At 39.4% G+C, this 20,458-nt stretch overlaps 1 protein-coding gene across 1 annotated transcript in view; it reads left to right on the top strand.

Annotated features, from left to right (window-relative positions):
• The window catches only part of CDK6 (cyclin-dependent kinase 6), a 125,198-nt gene that overhangs the window by 16,628 nt on the left and 88,112 nt on the right, over positions 1–20,458 (top strand). Inside the window, exon 2 of the mRNA XM_009887911.1 lies at positions 12,221–12,356. Coding sequence (XP_009886213.1) covers positions 12,221–12,356 — 136 coding nt within the window. The remainder of the gene's footprint in view (positions 1–12,220; positions 12,357–20,458) is intronic.

Below are 20,458 nucleotides of genomic sequence, written 5' to 3'. Positions count from 1 at the left end.
AGATGTGAGCCAGCCCTGCCGCGTTCCCAGGCAGATGCCTACTCGCTCTGCCGGTGCTTTGAGCCAGCTGGAAGCGGCGTAGCCATGTTAGTTAGCGCTGCGGAGCCTCAGCCATTACGCTCTGCTGTCCTCAGATCTTCCTCAGCTCAGCCCGAGCTGACACCGGCTGCCTGGATGTCACAGAGCTTGGGTAGATGTATCCTCTTTTCATTTGCCCAGATGTGAAAAGGTTTTGGCACTCCAGGAACCAGACCTTGTTTTGCAAGATTTATTGTAGTTTGCTCATTTCTTTTGGAAATGTGGAAGACATTGTTGCAAAACAACCGAAACACAGTTTTGTCATGTATTTACATCATCTGACATACACCATCATTTACAAACTGCTGAATTTATTTCAAAACTATCCATGCATTAAAATGTAAACCCTAATCTCACGATGCTAAAAGACGCCCCAAAAGAAATAGTTGCCTTTGCCCCAAAGTAATAAAACAGTCGAATAAAATTTATTGCCAGCTCAAAATGCTACTAACACCTCATTTTCATTGCCAAACCCTGCAAATAATCTTTAATTTGTTTTCTTTTACATATGTGTGCAAGAGCTTAAAGGAAATACTTAAAAAGCTGTACAGCCTGTAGACTACTTTGCTCTGTGTGCATTAATCTTTAAATGGCTGGCTCACAGCGCCGCGTAAACTGGCTGGAAAAGGAGGAAACATGTATTAGACATCTACCTGAAGAACTGGAGGATGAAAGCACCTGAGAATCTTATAGGAATAGACATTTTTAGTTTTCTTTGCATGCACTATGAATTAATTTAAAAATAATAATAATAAAAAAAAAAGACAGCTTAGTAGAAGAAATGAATTGACAGCCAAGGAGTTTGTACGGCCACGTGTGAATGACTGCGGATGGGGAAAAGAGCAGCCATGAAGGCCACATTTTTAAAAACTTGTAAGATGCGACATCTTAAATTCTGATGAAACGTGTAAGGAATTTGCATGCTAATGGAAATGAGGATCCGTTTTTATGTATCGAGTGTTTAAGAGCAATTGCCCCCTGGCTAAATTTATTAAGCCAGAAAAGTCTTGTAAATTTCTATTGAAGATTTATTAGTCTCATTTGTTTCTGTTCTGCACAACATGAATATTAAACTCTATGCTGCGAGTTCGTCACAGGTGAAACTCCCTTTCAAATTAAAGGAAATTCTGGACCTGAGCCAAAGCCAGTTAAATACATGTACTGACTTCATGAGGCTTAGGTAAAGGCTCATGTGTGCAGAGCTTTTTAGGATTGATCCTGGTCTGTGGGGGTTGAGTGAATAGGGAAGAGGCAGTTTCAGTGTCTTTTTTTTTTGACATCTTTTTCATTTTCTTTTAAGTTCCTCATGAGAAGAAATACTTGTAAATATCTTCAAAAATCAATTGAACGTAATCTGAAATCCCACCAAGTAAAATCTTTCAATTACAGTCTGCCTGGGAAAGACTTCTCTCTCCTAAATTCAGGCATGTGGTCTAAATTAGTCATCTAGGCATCTTCCATAGCAAGGAAGGAGAGCCGGTACCTCCCCAGAGTGATTCAACCAACCTACTTTCCCTTGAATATACGGAGACCTATGTTACTTTTTCAGACTAACCAGCAAACCCTTGAGCAGCTCCATTCCGTGAGTTAATGTCTCTTCCACGGTAGCTGAGAGGAGAACTCAGCACTCCACGAGCTCTGCTAGGCTGCTGGGTAGATGGATGGCATTTAAACTGTCTGATGATCGCTAGCCAAACACAGCTACATTCAACAGAGTTGTTAGTTTTCTTTGCAAACCTTAAATCTGCCCTCTGTATGAGCTGAATTTAAGTGTTACCTAACTTTGTATTCCCTTAATTTTGATGCTTTGGTTTTAGAATAAATATCCCCTCACTGTTTTCTTTCCCTTATAAAGTTATATATTACTCTCTGCCACTCAGTTTTTCTTTTAGAATGCAATTTATAAAGAGGAGTGCAATGTTTAGGTGCATAAATCTGTCTGCCTCCCAAAACTTGGCAAAATCCTGTTTGTTTTTCTTACCCATGTGAGCAATTGCCTTTGTCTTTTGATTTTTGGAAATCACCTGAGTGCTATTTACTCTTGGGCAGATGGGATGTGATTCATAGCGTGTTGAGAGGTGGCAATAGGACACGGTACAGTGCTGTGGGGAGGTGGGTTGAGCTCACGGTGCTCCCTTACAGGTTTTGCTGAAGGGAATGGAAGGACTCCCTTTGTGGTTAATGGTGCTCCTGGCATCGCGGCACATGGGCTTCTTGGGAGTGCATCTGGCATCAAAGCCTGATCGAAGTCATTCCCTGTATCAAGTCAACGCACAAAGCACTGTGAACTGTGTCTCTATTTTTATGTCTTTTAACCTCAGGACAAGCATGTGTGGAAGTCAACGCACAAATGTGAGACACCTTTTGGATTTTCTCTTGGTCTATTGCTGAATGTGGCAACAGTGTTTGCCACCTAACTGCTGTGCTTGCATTGGAAGTGGGTGGATATTTCCTCTTCAGGAAATTTTGAGCAGTTCTAGTGAGTCCATAAACAGATTCTTTCAACAGATTTAGACATTTTGAAAATGTTGTTTTCATGTGGTTTAAATATCTGGTGTTAAATTCCTGTTTCCATTTGTAAGATAACAAGAACTGTTCATATCCATTGCTGTTTTCTCATCTCCCAGGTAAAGACTGGGAAAGCAATGGTTCACGGTTTGGTTCATTTCAGAATTTAAGGAAAAACTAATATTGTGATGAACTCTCTGGAATAAATCATGAACGTCATTTGCAGAGATGTATGGCCATATTCAAGAATTTACTTCAGTCCTAAAGGTAATTAAAAAATCAGGAAGGAGAGGCTGTGGTACAGATAAGGACACTGAAGTGCAGATGGGGAGCTCACATGCGGGGCTCCAAGTTGTAGGGTTCTCACTGCATGGGTAAGAGAAGCCGGAGCAGGAACCGCACACACCAACTATCACAGTGGATACAGGTTTAAACAGCATACAGGAGTTTACAATGCTCTGTACATGTAATGACCAGCTGAGGACAAGGAGAGAAAAATTACCTTTTTTGGTCTTTTGTCTTTTGTTCCATGTGCACAGGCAATGAATTCGCTTTTTTTTTTTCTTTTTTTTTTCTTCACTGCTTTCATGTCTGAAAGATACCAGGCATATAAGGGAGATGAGGCTTTAGACGGTGCATACTTCCTTAGAAGATACTTAGGTTATTTGCATGCTGGAAGTTAAGCGCAGCGTAAGTTCTTTGGTAGTTCAGGGCTAGTGGATTGTGCAAGATCAAGATCTATGGCAGGTTTTTTCTGCACACTACTACCCTAACTCCAAAGTTGCATTTTTGTACTGACTGATCTAAAAACTTTTCATAAAATACTGCTCAAAGCTTGTGTTATGTCAACTGACTGTGCTGTCATAGCAATAAACTAACAGGCTCTATAAGAAGTTTGCACCTGATTTCCCAGTGGTGCTTGTTTCATTCTCTTACCAAGGACTTTCTTTGCTTTAATGTCATCTGGAGAGCCAGGAATGTTGTATTTAAGAAATGATACATAATAATAAACCCAAATATAAGCAAATGGGCATGACAGTGAACCATGTGATGTTTTACTGTGTTTCACTCCTATGTATACTAATTGCTTTCTGTTTAATACATGGATATAGAACATGTTACATTAAAAAGCCCACAGATTTCCTTGATAATTCCTTGAGTACATTAGAACAACGCAATTCAAAGGACTAAAAAGAATGAATTTGGTTTTCAAATTAACAGCTGTCTTTACTAACATATACACTATTTATTTACTTTGTGCATATCAGTACTGTCAGCTTTAGCCAATTTAGCCATTTATTTTTCTTTAGGCTTTTTTTTTTCTTCTGTTTTCCTGCTCTTCTGCTTTTGCAGTGGAGTTCACAGTATTGTTGAACCGTGGAAGATTTCCCTATCTAAAAGTCAGCTCTTGATCCTTCTTGGGGAAACACAGACCGTTTGGTCCCATATCTACATATGAAACATTTTAGAAATGTATTTTGTTACAAGGCTTTAATGTGTCAGCGTCTCACAAATCACTACAATACTTTTTCTGAGGGTCTTCATCAAAACTGTTGTTATGCCAGTAAAAGAACCACAGCAAGATGTTTTGCACCTAGTGCTCTCTCTCCCCTCCTCATCACCGTCACCATACCAGCTTTGGGCTCCCTTCAGCTGCTGCCAGTATGGGCCGTTCTTCCTAGAAAGTGGTAGCAACATCATCAGGGCTCAGGTGTATTTGCACCATTTAGCAAGCCCCCTTACCTTACTTGTTCAACATCTCTGACAACAAGATTTGCCCTTCAGAAGTACTATCAGTCAGGCTGTGGTTGCTTGTGTTCCTGAGGGCTTAGTGTACGCTGCAAGATCAATTCAGATTCAAACACAACCTGAGTTTTGCCTACAGCCACCACCCCCCAGTAGAATTATGGCTGTAGAGTAATGTGGAGGTCATTCGGGAACAGCAGTCCCTGAATTGATGGTAAGCGTCAAACCAATAGACCTCTTCTGTCATCCTCTACAGTACCTGTTTCCTGGGGTTTAGATTTCCTCATGCATCTGTAAAAAGTAAGAGCTTGGAATCAAATTTGCATTTTAAATTACTTACCCCTTAAAAAATCCTGAATTAAACACCTCGGGAACTGCTGTGATATTGCGAGGATTTAAAAAACTATATGAGATGGTACAGAGTATCAAAATGGGCATTTGATTTTTTGCTGTGAATGCTTTTTATGTGGAGTGGAGGCTTATTATTTCCTTTGTTATTTTTGATATGTTGGCATCACCGGTAAGTCTGATGTGTAGATAGATTAGATTATTAAGCTACTAATGAAAGAATGATAATTTATACTGTTGTAAAATCTTCCGAAGATGAGTTGTTAGTTTTATTTAAACCCAGGAAAGAGATGATCAGCTTAGATTTAGATCCTGTAGGTTTGGCACAAGCAGGAATTCAAAATGTAAGCTGAAATGTGAAGTCTGTAACAATCAGTTTGACTGTCAGCTACACGTGAATAAAGACTGGATTTTGTTGTATCCCATCTTGCACAGGTAGAGCTGGGAGTCCAGAATAACTTCTGTGCTCCTTTCATTTGACTTAAACAAAATCAATATTCAGACATAAGTTTTATTTACATGTTGAGCAATTTAGGGAATGTGAAAAGGAATGCAGCTTTCCTTGACGGAGGTATTCTGCAGAAAACCTAAAACGTTTAATAAAGGGTGCACATGAATTGCCAATGAATTGGAGCATCTTTAATTTGTACTGTGAACTGGGAGCTTATGGAAGCTTACTGGAAGCTCTCAGCACTGTATACCAGCAGCGTACATGACTCTGAAAGGCAGTGTACATTTGCTTGCTGGAGGATCACATGAGAGCACTATGAATAGGTCAGACAGCTATTGCTGATCCTAAACAATCTGTCAGCAACTGTCTTCATAACAGGCCATGTTATTTTGCTGATTTGGGGGTGACTTGGCCTGTCCCTCGCAGAGAGGATCTGGCAGTCTGTGTGGTACAGCAGCGCACAGGAGTAAGCGGAGGCAGCGGCAGGCTGGTGTTTTCCCTCGGTAATGGCAATTGCGCAGTGTGTGGCCAGTTTGGATTTAAAATCAGTCGCGATGAGATGAAGCTGCTAATGGACTGGTGAGGAGTTAAGCATTTCAAAAACTGGTGAACTGGAGGATGAGTCCTGAAAGTGAAGTTCTGCAAGGCAGCTTATTGTTTGAATTACTGAGCCTTACCAGATCCATTTCTGGTCCTTGCCTATTAAAAATAATCTCCCTTCACACAGAAGGTGAAGAAGAAATGGCAGTGTGAGGGCTAAAAAAGACAGCGTGCTGCTATAAACAAAGAGAGGTGCAGAGAACGTCTTGTCAGGCGTATTTTTCCTTGAAGTAAAACTCTTTAACAACTGTATCTTTCAGTGACTTGGGTGGCACACTGAGTAAATGTGCTTGGCCTTTTCATCTTTTTGGGCACAAATCTTGGCTTCTGTTGCAAATGAAAACTCTCTTTGGTGGTTTCATCAGCGCAGACATTTGTCTGCATCACAAAACCATTCAGTCTGGCACCAGGGCCCGTCGTTGCTCGAGTGGGGCCCAGCGCAGGAGAGCAGGGGTGTTGCAGGTCAGAGCTGCAGTCGGTGCTGAGCGTTGAAAGCTTGCCCAGTCAGCCCACACTATCGGACTTTAGCCAGTGCTATTTACTTCGCTTTCAAGAGCATCTATTTCTCTCTGTCAGTTTCTCTGTCTCTCTTCCTCACACACACTTAAAAGAACAAAAACATCTTTTATACAGCTAAGCATTTTAAATAATTTTTCCAAGTCAGAAAGGGAGAGAGACTGGAAAAAATTACAGCACAAAGCTCAGCTTGCAGATGAACGATTGCCTTGTCATCCTAATATCCCCCTTCCTTCCCTTAAACCTCACTGGTGAGTGGGCCATAAGCAGGAATATTGGCCAGGCTCTGCTGGAGTAGGTCTCCAGGACAGGACTTTCTGCTGCCTTGCTTTCATCATGCAATTGCTTCTTCGTGGTAGCTCTTTCTGCTCTGCGCACAGCAGATAATGAGTGAGTGACTGCAGAGTTGAAAACATCTATCTGCAAAACATCTGCCTGTCCCAGATAAATTCATATATTTTATCTGATGTTACGTTCTGCCCTTTTCTGCTCTCTGCCTGAAAGAGGCTTCTTCTGAAGACAAGAAGAGAACCCTGTTCTGGAAGGGTTGTAAAGCAGAAAAAATGTTCACAAACTCCAAGAAACCAATAGAAACGTAGAGAATAAGGTTTTGAGACGTAAAGTTGCCATGAGCAGTGTAGAGGTACCCAAGCCTATTTTAATTAATTGAGTTTGACTCTAGGCATTTGTCTGCTGCTGGATGGATCTGATGGTGGGCTAGCTTACTGTGCTGGAGGCAGTGCCGTGCTGTCACGCTGTACGTTTTCAGTACCGAGGTGGGTCAGTTGAGTGTGGTCTCAGTGTCTCTGCGTTATGTTGCAGTCTGCCGTGGAGGCGTATCGTAAGTATTTGATGCACATTGGTGCAGCTGCAGCTGGCGTGACAAGCACGTTGGGAAGCTCCTGGAGACCCCATATACTTTTGAAAAATGGAACTTAGGTTTTGCATTCCTACGTGGTTCTACAGATGTTATCCCAGAAAAAATGCACTTAAAATACAAGATACTTTGAATTTAGTGTCCTGTTCATCTGCATGTGCTCTTTTTCCATCTGAAAGTACTTCACTAAAGTTCCTTCCAGTGAGAAAAATCTGTCTGAAATACCAGCTTTCAGAGGCATGGAAGAGTAGGTGATTGCTGATTAAGTTTTTTGTGAAGCTCTATTTCCTGTTTTGCTACGTGGGACATGGTGCTCATAACGCACATGTTCCACTCCCCTTGCCCAGCTATTGTCTTCCTCATCTGAAATACGACCCCTTTGTTACAATACATTGGGTATACGTGATTCCAAGTAGAGACTGGTTTCTGTTACCGGAGTGTTTTTCCTCTTCAAAAGCAAGAAAGGAGAAGGTAGCTAATATTAAAAGTATGGGGAAAACTGTTATTTTCAAGGACTGCGTAGTTTAAGTAGTTGGGGTAAATGAAGGGCTTGCTGCTGAGTGGCTTCCAGAAAACAAAATAATCTAAGGCTGCTGCTGAAATTTGGACTCAAAGGATGCCTGTCATTCTTCAATGCTTTTCAGTATTAGAGGCTGAAAATTTCTGTGCCCTTGAAAATCACGGACTCACAAGATTAACCTGAGCCAAAGACAATGAAAGCAGAAGCTATTCAGGCTTCCCCCCACATATTTGTCAACAAACCTCAATCATGACCTGTAATAGTCTTGGTATCCCAGTCTTGTGGTGTTTGCGTAAACACTGTCAATCACACATAAATTCTGTGCTGGTTTTCTGTTGTGTGGATAAATACCTTTCAGAGTTAGGTTGAGACCACCAGACTTTCCATCTGAGTCTTTGTTCAGCCTTACGAAACCTTAAAACTGTAGCATATCACTATGCCACTACTTACCACACCACAGTCATCTTAAACATTTCTCCTACTCATAAATCAATGGCTCCAGTTCTCTTTCTCTGCCATGCATAAGCCAGGAAGTAACTCTTCCTAGGAAGATACTGTTCCCAAGAAAATGAAAGTAAATCCATGTTATTGAAAAACTTTAGAGAGCAAGGACTGTGGTTTTGTTCAGTGCTGTGGGTGACCAGCAAAGTAAGAGGATATGTGTTCATGTTGGCTTAGTCCTGCGATAAAAGTAACAGTACGCCATTTGATGCATTGGCAGCAAATATCTAATTGTTCCGTCTTCCCTTTGACTATGATCTGGCTAATTTTCCAGATGTACTTACTCATCTGTTTGGCAATAGCCAAGAGAACTGATGTTCTACAGTTTTTCAGGTCTTACAGTCTGATCTGGTTTTTGGTATTTCTTGCAGGTGGCTTGTGCTGATGGGTTTGATTTCCATCGCTGTTATCTCAGTTTTCTCAGGAAAAAAATGTTTATTCAACTTGAAAGTCAGTAAATTACAGCAGTTCTCAGAGCATCTCAAAAGCGAGTCCAGTAACATTTAAGGACTTTCTAGTTAATACCAGTCAGTAGACGCAATAGTTTTCAAGGGAATTGGCATCACTGTGTCTTTTCATATAAAAGCATTGAGCATTCAGACTGTGTATTGTAAAATGAAAATGAACCAAGGTTGCATTTGTTACGTTACAACTTGTAAGAAGCTATGTAGACTTCAAGACTCATCGTCTAGTTTTCTGTGTTCAAAAAACCCAAAGTATTTTTGCAGGAAGGCAGGTATTCCGCTAGCTTATAGTAAGATCCACTAGGCACTAGACACATAAAATAAAGCAGAGACATAGATTTGTATCTGATGAGCTTTTTTTACTTTAGTACAATTAACTTGAAAAAATGCCTGCATTAAAACAAAGGTACTCCATAAGTGTTCAACAATGTCCTAGTTCAGATCGACGCATCAGGAGGTGTATGACTCCCAGCCAAACATCTTGTTAAATACTTGCAGGATTTCCCATAGCGGATCTTACTTTAATCAAATAATTCAAACGTTTCTTTTGTAAGTACAATAGAAGGGCAGGGCTTGTGTTTACAAAGTATTCAGTATGGAAATCCTGTATTAATTGAGGTACATTTACTTCACTTGGGACAGCGTCCACATAGTAACTCTTTCAATAAAAGGCCTTTTTCTGTTGCCTGTTCCAGAGAGGCAATCACATGCAAAGCTAACCCGTCACGTACAGAAAATCATGAGGAAATGGCTTGAGAGATGTACGCTGTAGACAGCAGATATGTTCATAGCTAAAGAAGGTGACTTTGTGGATGATTTTCTCTCAGTGGATGTAAAAGAATATAATTTTTACAAAGTAGTTTTATCCCTATGGAAACTACTAAATAAAGAGGCTGTGTCTTTCTCAATCTATTTCCAGAATGATTAGCACAGGCAATGCCAGATGTTGTCTTTTTGTAATATCGTGGATGCATATAAGCTGTACTTTAAATTATTATCTTTCTAAGGCAGCGCCTTTATTTTCTGTGAGTAAACACAATGTGCTTCACACAGCCTGGTGCAGGATCTGGAGTTTTTATTGTTAACAGTAAAGCATTCAGAGTTTCACATAAAGGGTTTATAAAGAGGAAAGATAATATTATTACTCAGCGATAATATTATTACTCAGTAATAGGTGACCAGAATTGCGCTTCTCTGAGTTCCTTATTTTGCTGTGCCAGAATCAAAATAAGCCACACACAGAAGACTTAAAGAGAGAACGAGCATTTCCCTCCACAGTGAGGTGAAAATTACGTTGCTTCTATATTCTCTACAGTGAAATCTTTTTTCCTTTTTTTTTCTTGAATTATAATTCTGCTATAGTTGAAAAGATAATTTTTCCAGTGCATTAAATACCTGGCAAAAAAAAAAAAAAGGTGTTTTAGAATATTTTTAGGTAAATGTAGGTCAACACAAAGGAATCATACAGTTGGAAATATTTTCCAGTGTTTATGTTCAGATGTTCAGACCTGTCTGGCTCCTCTCTATTTGCATGTGTTGGGGTTACAGGCAGTCCGGCTACATTCCACATTGATTTATATAAATATATTGCAGATTATTAACCTCCAGCCAAATACCAGCAAATTTTACTTTTCAGGAAGTTTTGTGGCTTTTCACAAAACTGATTTACTGTGTATAGGACATCTATCTCCCGTGTATGCCGCATTAAGGGAATCATAAAGTGAACTGTATGTGTCTTTATGAGAAATGTGTCGAGACATTTGCTGTTACAGTCACTGTTACCGTAATAATTTAATTAATATTTGTTCATATGATGATTACAGATTAAGTACAGATTAGTCTTCTAGTAGAGGTAGGGTGACAGTCTCTCCATAATCTGTAACTATGGTTCCCAAATTACTACTCACTGAAAAGCTTCTTTAAGCTAAAAGGGACATGCATGCATCCATTTTCAAAACATGGTGGCTAATAAACAATTTCTAAGTGTCTGACCAAAGATTACTTAGGAAAAGCTGTTAAAGTGGGATCATGGCCTTAACATGTTAAATCTGTATCATCTCAAGTAAAACATACTCCTCTCTTGAACCGGGATTACAGTCTTCACAGATAGTTGTGCCATTTCTTATCTTCCCTTCTCTTGTGAAATATTTTGAGATTTAAGGTAAGAAGTAAAAACTCAGTACAAAGTGTTTTCCTAGTCTGTCTGTCAGATGTCATCTTTGAAAAGTAGTGACCCCCAAGGCTTTGTGTGTGATCTGTTGTCTGCAGATCCTGCATATAAAGCCTTTAGCCCTAGGATATAAACTATTACTTGATAACATCATCAGAAATCCTGCACTTTGCACGAAGTAAGGAAGCAGTTTTTTGAAGTAAGGGGATGAAAGATACATGTAATAAAACAACATAACTGCTATCATGTTGACCAAAACAGGCAGTAGTATCAACACTACTTTGGTTTGTTATCGATGATAGGTTCTTCAGTTTAGCTGAAGAACAAAACTTTTTTCTCGATAACTGTATTCATACATTTTTTAAATCTACTGTCACCTAATAAAAGTAGCGACTGATTTGCTGCCTCGCTTCAGAGAGAAAGGCAGTCTGATCTGAACAATTTAAAACTAAATGAATAAACACATTAGTAAAGTATGTGAGTGGGGAACAAGTGTCCCTCTGTCTGTAAGATGGTTTCCTATTGTGATTTTCTAGAGGTGGGACTTGAGGAAGGATAGTGAATGTTACTGGTATGAGTAGAGGTGTGGAGCATAGAAGGATGCGCAGAAATTTCAGAAAAAGATAAAACAGTGATTAAAGCTGGTATGGTAGATGAAGTGGAAAAGATGAGAGAAATCCTAATTAAAAAGAGAAAACAATAGAAAATAGAGTAATCAGATAGGAATGTGACATTATGAAGAGCGTTGCAAATTACTTTGAATTTGATGTTGTGCAACAAGGTGAAATGATAAAGAAATTTCAGTAAAAGAATGACAGAAAGTGATGAGAGAAGAAAGCTTTCTTTGTATTAGTATCTTGTGCACAAAGCTTTTTTCCAGACTGCATCCCGACTCTGAAGGTATTCTGTGCATCCAAGAACTTGCAAGAGTAATCAGCAAAAAAATTCTGTTTCTGCCAAAGGAGGTTTAATTATAAAGCTGTGTAATGGCGAACATGGGAGTTATGTGGAAAGAAATTGAAGGTGCATGCAAACACCCTGTACATTGTTTCTCAAAAATGTTTCTTGCAATTTTTTTTAAATGACTGTAAGTGCTGCAGCATAGAATGTGGGTAAATACTAAGTAATTTTCTGTATTAACTGTAGTTGCTCTGTCCAAAAAATATTTTTTTTCTTGTAATTATTTTACTTTGAATAGCTGATGAATTCTTAATACTTAATACCATTTCAAAATCCACACATGAAAGAGAGATATGATATTATTGATGTATCAGTAGTTATCTGAAGAATCAAGAGCTCAAAGATTGTTCTTCCTTTGGATAGCTCTTTTTTCCTCTCTGCACATTGTAAGAAATTTAAATAGACATGTGTGAGCTGCAAGGTATGTACGTCTGTGCTGGTTCCGGTATACTTACCTCCTCTTTTCTTTTCCTCCTCTCAGATTGTTTGATGTGTGCACCGTGTCACGAACAGACAGAGAGACCAAGTTAACGTTAGTGTTTGAACATGTGGATCAAGACTTGACTACTTACTTGGATAAAGTTCCAGAGCCTGGAGTGCCTACTGAAACTATAAAGGTATTTAAGAAGAAAGATATTGGATATTATTTCAGAAAATATTAGTTAGGAAGGGCAAGGAAATAAATCACAAAGACAAACTGTGTTTTGATTCCGTAGGATTTTGTTATATCAAAGTTGAGTAATGCCCAGCTTGGGACATGAATTGCAGAACAAAGATCTGTATTCACTGAGAGATGTAATCTCTTTGTGGAAATGTTGCACTTGGGTTTTTGTTTTTTCTCTTTTAGATTTATAAATCCCCTGAATCTCTACTGGTTTACCAAAAGTAGCATTCCATTCATTAAGAATGACCTTTGCTTGCAGCTGTAGGCAGATGATTCCATTATTGATTAGTCAAGGCCTACTTGAACCTTCCCTAGAAGGTGTGTGGTAGAGTGTTGGACATTGTTAGAATGGATAAAATAAATCCTGTACTCCTATCCCCTTCCCTTTGCCTTTTGCTTCCCCGAGAGACTCCTTTCATTTCATGTCCCTTTTGTATACATTTCTATACATTCCAAGAGCAGGAAATGTTCACCATGGACCTGTGGCGAGCTCTACAGAGGATGGGCTCAAGAAAGGGTGTAGCCATGACCAGTTGTTGTAGAAGCTGGAAAGGCTCTCAGTAACTGGAAGGATGATCATGAAGTTTTCCCGTCATGTTATCTCATATTCTGCATCTGTAAGGGAGGACCTCTTCCCAGGATAGGACGTGCTTTCATTATTTGATCTTATCAATGCTTATAAATATCCAAAGGGTGGGTGTCAAGAGGATGGGGCGAAACTCTTTTCAGTCATGCCCAGCGACAGGCACAAACTGGAACACAGGAAATTCTGAGGAAAAGCTTCCTTACTTTGAGGGTGACAGAGCACTGGCACAGGCTGCCCAGAGAGGTTGTGGAGTCTCCTTCTCTGGAGATTTTCAAAACTCGTCTGGATGTGCTCCTGTCCAACCTGCTCTAGGTGAACCTGCTTTGACAAGGTCATTGGATGAGATGATCTCTGAAAGTCCCTTCCAACCCCTATCGCTCTGTGATTCTGTGATCCTGTGATTGGTACTCAAATATGTATACCAACTCCTTTTCTCTCCTGGGAATTTCACAGCAAAGCACTACATTGAGGAACATAGCTTGAAATGTTTGACAAAACGTTTATGCCTGGGAAGAGAAGCAGAGGGATTGATGCTCCCACATTTTGACTGTGTCTTTTTAACATTTCTTTTGATTTTTCTTTTGTCGTGAGGAGAAATAATTTATGCTTTCAGAGACGGATTATCTTGCACTTGTATAAGAACTGTCTGGGAGTATGGTGTGTCATCTTACTCTGGCAGAAGTCCCGAGGGAGGAAAAGAAAACATGAAACCTCTCTGATATTTAGTTCTTTTAATATTTTTTTTTTTTGTTAACAGCTTCAAACTTAGGAGTTGTTTGATCTTTCATTATAAAATTAGACATAAAACTGATAAAGATCTTTTCACTTGTATCAAAGTCACAAATGTATAACATCAGTCAGTTCCAGCAACCATGCTTTTTAAGCAACCTTAGTGGATAAAATAAAATTTTAAAAATTAGATACAGCATTGATTCAGTCCCAGCAGAAGACTGGAATGTATCTCTTGCATTTGAAGGACTCTTATGATAATGCTTTTAGAGTTCTACTTCCTTCTAGGGCTTTGAAACTACCTAAAGAAACTGTGTTTCAATGTAAGTAACATTGTGAAAATAACATACAAAGTAGCTGACATATTATCTAACTAAATATATTGAAATGGATGAGAACTGAATGACCAAGCCTCTGAAATCTCAGTTTGAAATATCTTTCAAGCTACGTTTCATTTAAAGCAAATAGAAGAGGTGAGCATTGGACTAAAACATTTGTGATTTTCTAAAAGCGTGTTCTAAATTTGCAATAGTATACTGTAATACATAGGTGTGAACATAGATTTCATGGAGGTTATATCCTGGTGAAGGAAATTGTTTGGTTTACTTTTAATAAGCACTATTCTGCATACGTGGTTTACTAGTTTAACCCAGTTGATATATCTGATAATTTGGCACAATAAAAAAGAAAAATTTAGCCACACAGAAGCAAGGAGAAACAATTCTGGTCTTTTACGTACAGTGTAAGTTCCTCTGAAGCCAGTGAAATTGGTGAGTGTAAAATTCAGCTTGTAGTACATACAGCTCTTTTTAAATGGGTGAGGAAAAATGTAAAATTGCTGTTTACTTGGTCGTCGCTGTTGATTTCAACATTTGCACAGTAGCTGATGCGTTATTTCTTGAATTCTGTTTGGCACAGGAAAAAAGAGAGATTCGGTTAACTTAAGTTGCGCCGTGTTGCTTCACTATCTATGTGAAAACACCAAGTTTATAGAGGTACTTTTGCTGATAGTCAGGGCTGAGCACACGAGGAAGGGTCTCAGGGCTTATTCCTAATGCATGTTAATACCTTTATATTGATACAGTCTTTATGGATATTCCCGGTAGGAACTGAAGCAAAGTATAGTTCTCCCAGCTGCAGGGAAATATTGCCATTTTGCAGCAACTGAACATTTAACCCAGAGCACATACATTGTTAAATGACTAATCTGACTTTTTGTAGTTTGGCTTTTGAGGTTAATATGGATTTGTACTTCATTTATTTTCCAGAATTGCGGACAATTTGTGTAGAGTATTTCCCCTCACCACTAGCACAGTACAAAACAACTGCCAGTATTGTAAGACCATCTGTTAAAGTTCTGCATGTGTCAGCAACACAGAGGTGCCAAATGAGCCGAGAAAGCTCTGGATAGCTTGAAGCTGAAGGATCTAATATACCTCTTTGGCACCATGGTGTAAACTCAACAGTTGTTAGTGGAACTTGAATGACATAAAATTACTAGGAGAGAAATATCAGCCCCAAAAGATCTTTTCTGTATGAATTAACTACCATCGTTACATATCATTTGGGGGAGGGAGGCTCAGCTTTTGCTGGTTTGGGGCATGCTGGGGTTTTTAGTTACCAACTGTCAAGGAATATAAGTCACACCAGTGCCATTTTAAGAATTTCCTTTATGTTTAGCAGATAGTAGTCAGACTGTAGCAGTTCAGAGAAACTAACCGTGTCGATCATTTAAACACAACGAAAGCTTTTATCTTAATGCTGCTCAGCAATGCCTTTATAATGTCTAAAGCCCTGCAGCAGGAGTCACCCCAGAGGGTATTTTAGGAGCATATCCACAGGTGCCCATAGAATGATAGAAGAGAGGCGGTTTCCCTTTGAGGCATTGCCTGATAGTGGGAATACTCATCCAGGATGTAGGGCAGACGCACTCACTTCCCCTCCCTGTCACCAGCAGCATGAATGCTGTAGTCCATTTCTGTAGCTGTAGCTCTGGCTACTGAGTTTTAGGTTATTCTGGACACAGATATTTTAAATCTTTTCTGCTGAAGCACTTCCATTATTTTTTAAAGGAGCGTACTATGTCCTAGAGGGATGGAGAACATGACTCAAAATATTCGTGGACATGGCATTCACCTTTGAAAGAGAACTATGTTCAGGCCCTTAATCTAATTAATATGTCTCTGTGAGTACTGGATTATAGTCCTTCTCACCCTTGCTGGCTTCCTCTGTCAGACCTGATTAATATATGTTCCATATGGGATGAATCAGAACCAGCAATGACAACATCTTCCTTCTTTCCTCTCTACCCATCGTCTCCTCCCTTCTTTTCTTCCTGGGATACTCTTTAACTTCAGGGCAGCTTATGTGGAAAAGGAAGGTATGAGTTCAGTTTCCGTAGGACACTGCTGTTAGTCACGCACAGGTCCTTGGTAATGTTAATGGCGTTAGCAGTTGAGACTCCGAGAGACTTGGCTCATTAGGAACTTTTGTTAGTTGACATAAGAGTAGTGGAAATGGGAATGACACATCTCTGCCACAGAAAGATTTTTTTCAAAACAAGAGTTAACAGGCCACTAAAGCATTTTGATGTGTCAGTCTTTGGGACTGAAGCATGTTTAAGCTGGGTGGTCACATTTTGATGTGGTGCTTGTGAGGCTGGCATGGTTTTTTTTGATCCTAAAGGATTTGGATATGGATGTGGTTGCTATAACACTAATTACATTTTTAATATGGAAATCATGTGCATGCAAACAAGCTGACATTTATTGATTTAAGCTATTGCAATGTGTATAACAATATTTAGCTTTAAATTAATACATGCATGTGATGTCTTAGTATACAGAGCTGTAAATTAAGTGGTTTAGGAATGGCTCCTTGGAGTTCTCTCCAGTCATCTTGTTCTGCCCGGCCAAGGAGTCTGTAAGAATGAGCAGGATAACAAACTGTTACCGAGGTTCTTTAAGTTTAGTAATGAACAAAGTTAACTTTGCGAGGTAATGTTGTTACAAGTAAACTTATGGCTTCTTGCAATAGTTTTCTTACAACTGATCAGAAGTCAGCTTACCCAAGCTACACGTGCTGACTGGGCTGTGCCTATTTCAATCTGACAGTCAGCAGAGGAGGGCACAGAACAATGGTCTCCAGTATAGCGGGTGCATATGTTATCTATCATGGGATGTTAGAAGATCTGGGAATGTCCTTCGGCCCAGGTCTATGAGCTGTGAATCTTCATGGTATTCCGCCCAGTCTGGAACAGGGCAGCAAAATCACAGAAAGAACAGGGTTTAAGGTGTCTCTTTTCCTCTGCTGTTTCCCAATTCCTCACTCAAGTGAATGAGTGGATATTATTTGTATCTCCTTTGCATAGGAAGCCTAGATCTCCATCTCATTCAGGGATCCACATTTTGCTATTTAGATGCCTAAAATTTAGAAAGTACAGCAGGGAACCTAATTTCCTTTTGTGGATTTATCTGATAGTAGCCCATAAATTGAATTTTAAAATATTACCCTCAGTCCTAGAAAAAATGTTGCTGCTGCATCCCTGTGCATTTCCTGTAACTTACCTTACCTGCTATCAGACCAGGCAGACCGGTCACATCTTTGCAAGACTCTTAGAAAATTCATATGAAGATGTTGCTTCTCAGAAAGCAAACCAGTGTTCGGTGTTGTGAGGTGAGTCATCAGCCATCTGCCATGGTTGTACCTACTCGGTTGATCACGTATGAGATGTGGAGCAGATGTCACACAATCATGCAATTCTGAAAAGAGCACAAGATATTCCAGGAAAACAGATTCACCAGTACTGAGAGTCTTCAGAGTGTGGCTGTATTTAACAACATCAAAGTTAAAAGTCACTAAAAAAAGAGCCTTCTCAAATTAATAAGAAAGATGCTAAGAGAAGAACTGTTACAAACATTTTCCTGTCAGTACTTTTGTAATAAAGAAAGAAGCAAAACTTAGTGAGGAATTTATAGTCCACAAATAATGGATCAGATCCCCAACTGATAGTAAGAGGTGTAAGTCCATTATCTTCAGTTAAGTGATGCCCATTTACAGCTGCTAAGGATCTCATTCTTTGTGAAGTGTCTTGCAATGAATTTTGTTCTGAATCAGTATCGTGAATTAAAGAAGAGTTGCCCCTATAAATAAATGAAAAACAAAAGGACTGAACTGAGATATTATTGTGGGATAAATCTTTTATTTTTTTAGTCTGTTATCCTACTGCCTGGGGTTGGATTGCTTCATGGAAGGGTAGCAGGAGAGACAGCAGGTGCCCTGCACAGGTGGCAGCTGTGAAGGAACTAAACCTTAAAAAGAGGATATTCTCCAAAGGGTGGTGGTCCCCTCTGTTGCAGGTGTTTTCATTTCTTTCCCATACTGTGCTGCATGTAGAGACACAGCCACATCTCCTTTGGTACAGTGGTGCAGGTAGTAATGTACGGTCTGACCAAGGGGCTAGGAGGAGTCATGATTCGAATGAAGGGACTGCTGAGCACAGGATGCTACAAAATACAGTGTCGTATCCATACAGTTATTTCTTTAGCTTGGACCTTTTTGCAGTCAGTGTACAGCCACTGATGTTAATTATGGTGGTGTTATATATCTCTAAATCCCTACCATTTCCAAATTCAAATGCAAACTATTTTCAAACTGATGGTAATGTATCATTGGTTTTTTGCAGTGCTGTAGCCCAGGACTGCCCAGGCCTCTGTTGCTTGCAAACTGAGAGCTCATAAAAATGTGAGGCACTCCAATAATTTTAAATCACTCTGTCCTGACTAGAGTGATTTAAAATCATTGGAGCGCTTCACATTTTTTCAGTTGTTCCAGTTTGGAAAGTAGTCAAGCAACATTGTAGCATACTGCATGAAAGCAACCTGCCTGAAATAATAATTTTAGTCTTTCAAAACAATGACACTGAATTAAAAATGTCACTGTGAAAAGATGTCAATCAAGGGCTCTCTAAATAGACATCTCAACCTACTTTTCTTTTATGGCCCAAACTCTCAAGGCAGCAGTATAGTCCAGTAGGGCCCTAAGGGACATGTCCTTTTTGAAGTCAGAAGGAAGCTATTGTTTTCAATAGATGGAGGGCCAGAAATCATCTTTATTCAGAAAGTCAAAGGGTATTAAGAAACTGAAGAGATTCTGAATTGTGGGCAGGGATGGAGATTGAGCCTTTGGTAGAACAGAATTTATGATCAAGTCATTGCAAAATTGCAGTCTTACAAATACTGGAAGTGAAATGTTGCTGTCAGCTCATTTCATTTCTGTTAATTCTGCAGAGCTGGAACTTGATGTGATGCAAAAGAAAGCTTATGGATCCTGCTGCTCTGGATTCCCTTGAGGCTCTCGGATTGTTAGTGACACTGGGTTTTTGCTGTTGGAACATCAGTGTGGTACCCATTGCGATGTGAAATGCTTTGATGACACTGAAAGAAAGAAAGGGAGCACGTGGTAGGAGTAATGCTCAAGCAGGTGTAAAAGTGGGGCTAGACTGCCAGGCGGCATGTCAGAGGCAGTACCGTACTGTCCTGCAGTGAGCCAGTGGCAGTTCCTTGGAGTGGGAAGTATTTTCAAGATGCTTTCCTTTGTCTCATGGTGGTGGTGCAGAGTCACAACTTGCTCTGCAAGGAAATCCTGCCTCAGTGATCAGCAGAAGCATCACTCATGTTTTCAGAGTCTTTCTCTTCATCAAAGATGAGATGGCACAGTTAAAGCAATTTAGAGAAAGCTGTTGCAGCTCATGGTGCACATAAAGCAGTGGCAGAACAATGGACTGAAATGTTTGGATTTACCCATGTTCTAAATTTTGCTTGCAAGCCATATGTTACTTTTGACAAGTAATTTGAAGGCCGGCCTGCAGCAGATGTGAGATAAAGAGGAGACGTTCAAAAAGCCACTCATGATTTTTGTGGGGGCAGATAAGAATCACTTTCTTAATAGTAGTTTCTGCACTGGAAGGAAATCAGGCCCCTATGCCTCTGCGTAGCCAGAAAGCTATACTTCACCCCACATGCACACAGAGATGGGGAAGAGGAGACAGAATGACACAAATTATGACAAGGTAGATATTTGGGAAACTTGTCCAACATATTTTTTCTTGTTGAACTCCAGATTCTAAGGGTTGCACTCAGCTGATCTGGGACAAGAAACATTGCAGCAGGATACATTTCCCATCTCAGCCAACCCAAGTTATTGCAGCTCAGATTCTCTATGCTAGAATATTCATGAAGTGTCCGTATTTATTCACAGCCAATATACAGCTGTAATGTAAAATAATTCAAAAGTTGGCCTCAGACCACTCATAGCTAATAGAAGATAATACAGTAATCAAATAAATTATTTTTTTATAAAACTGTTTTCTCTATTCTACCCCAAGAGAAATTTAATACTCTTACACTATCTGTATGCACTGCTTTTGTGCCTGTGAATAGGTAGGTTACTGTATCCCACAGTAAAAATTAATTTGAAGTGTGTTACTTTAGTGGCACACTGATTTAATCAAGATACATTGTGTTTGCTTCTTTTCCTCTGTAACAGATGTATTTAGCTTATGACAGAGAAAAAAGTTCCATACAAATGGATATGGGCGGAATTTTTTTGTATTGCATGTTTTCATATGTAGAACTTAAAATTGACTTTAAGAATTTTAAAATTATTTTTATATATAGGCATATAAACACACATACATATATATACATGTAATTATTGTAAAAGTCCTCTAACATATTTGG

Source organism: Charadrius vociferus, unplaced genomic scaffold (genome assembly GCF_000708025.1).
Source record: "Charadrius vociferus isolate BGI_N301 unplaced genomic scaffold, ASM70802v2 scaffold447, whole genome shotgun sequence".
NCBI classification, from domain to species: Eukaryota; Metazoa; Chordata; class Aves; order Charadriiformes; family Charadriidae; genus Charadrius; species Charadrius vociferus.
Note: the sequence above shows the minus strand (reverse complement) of the source record. Positions and strands in the feature narration are given on the sequence as shown.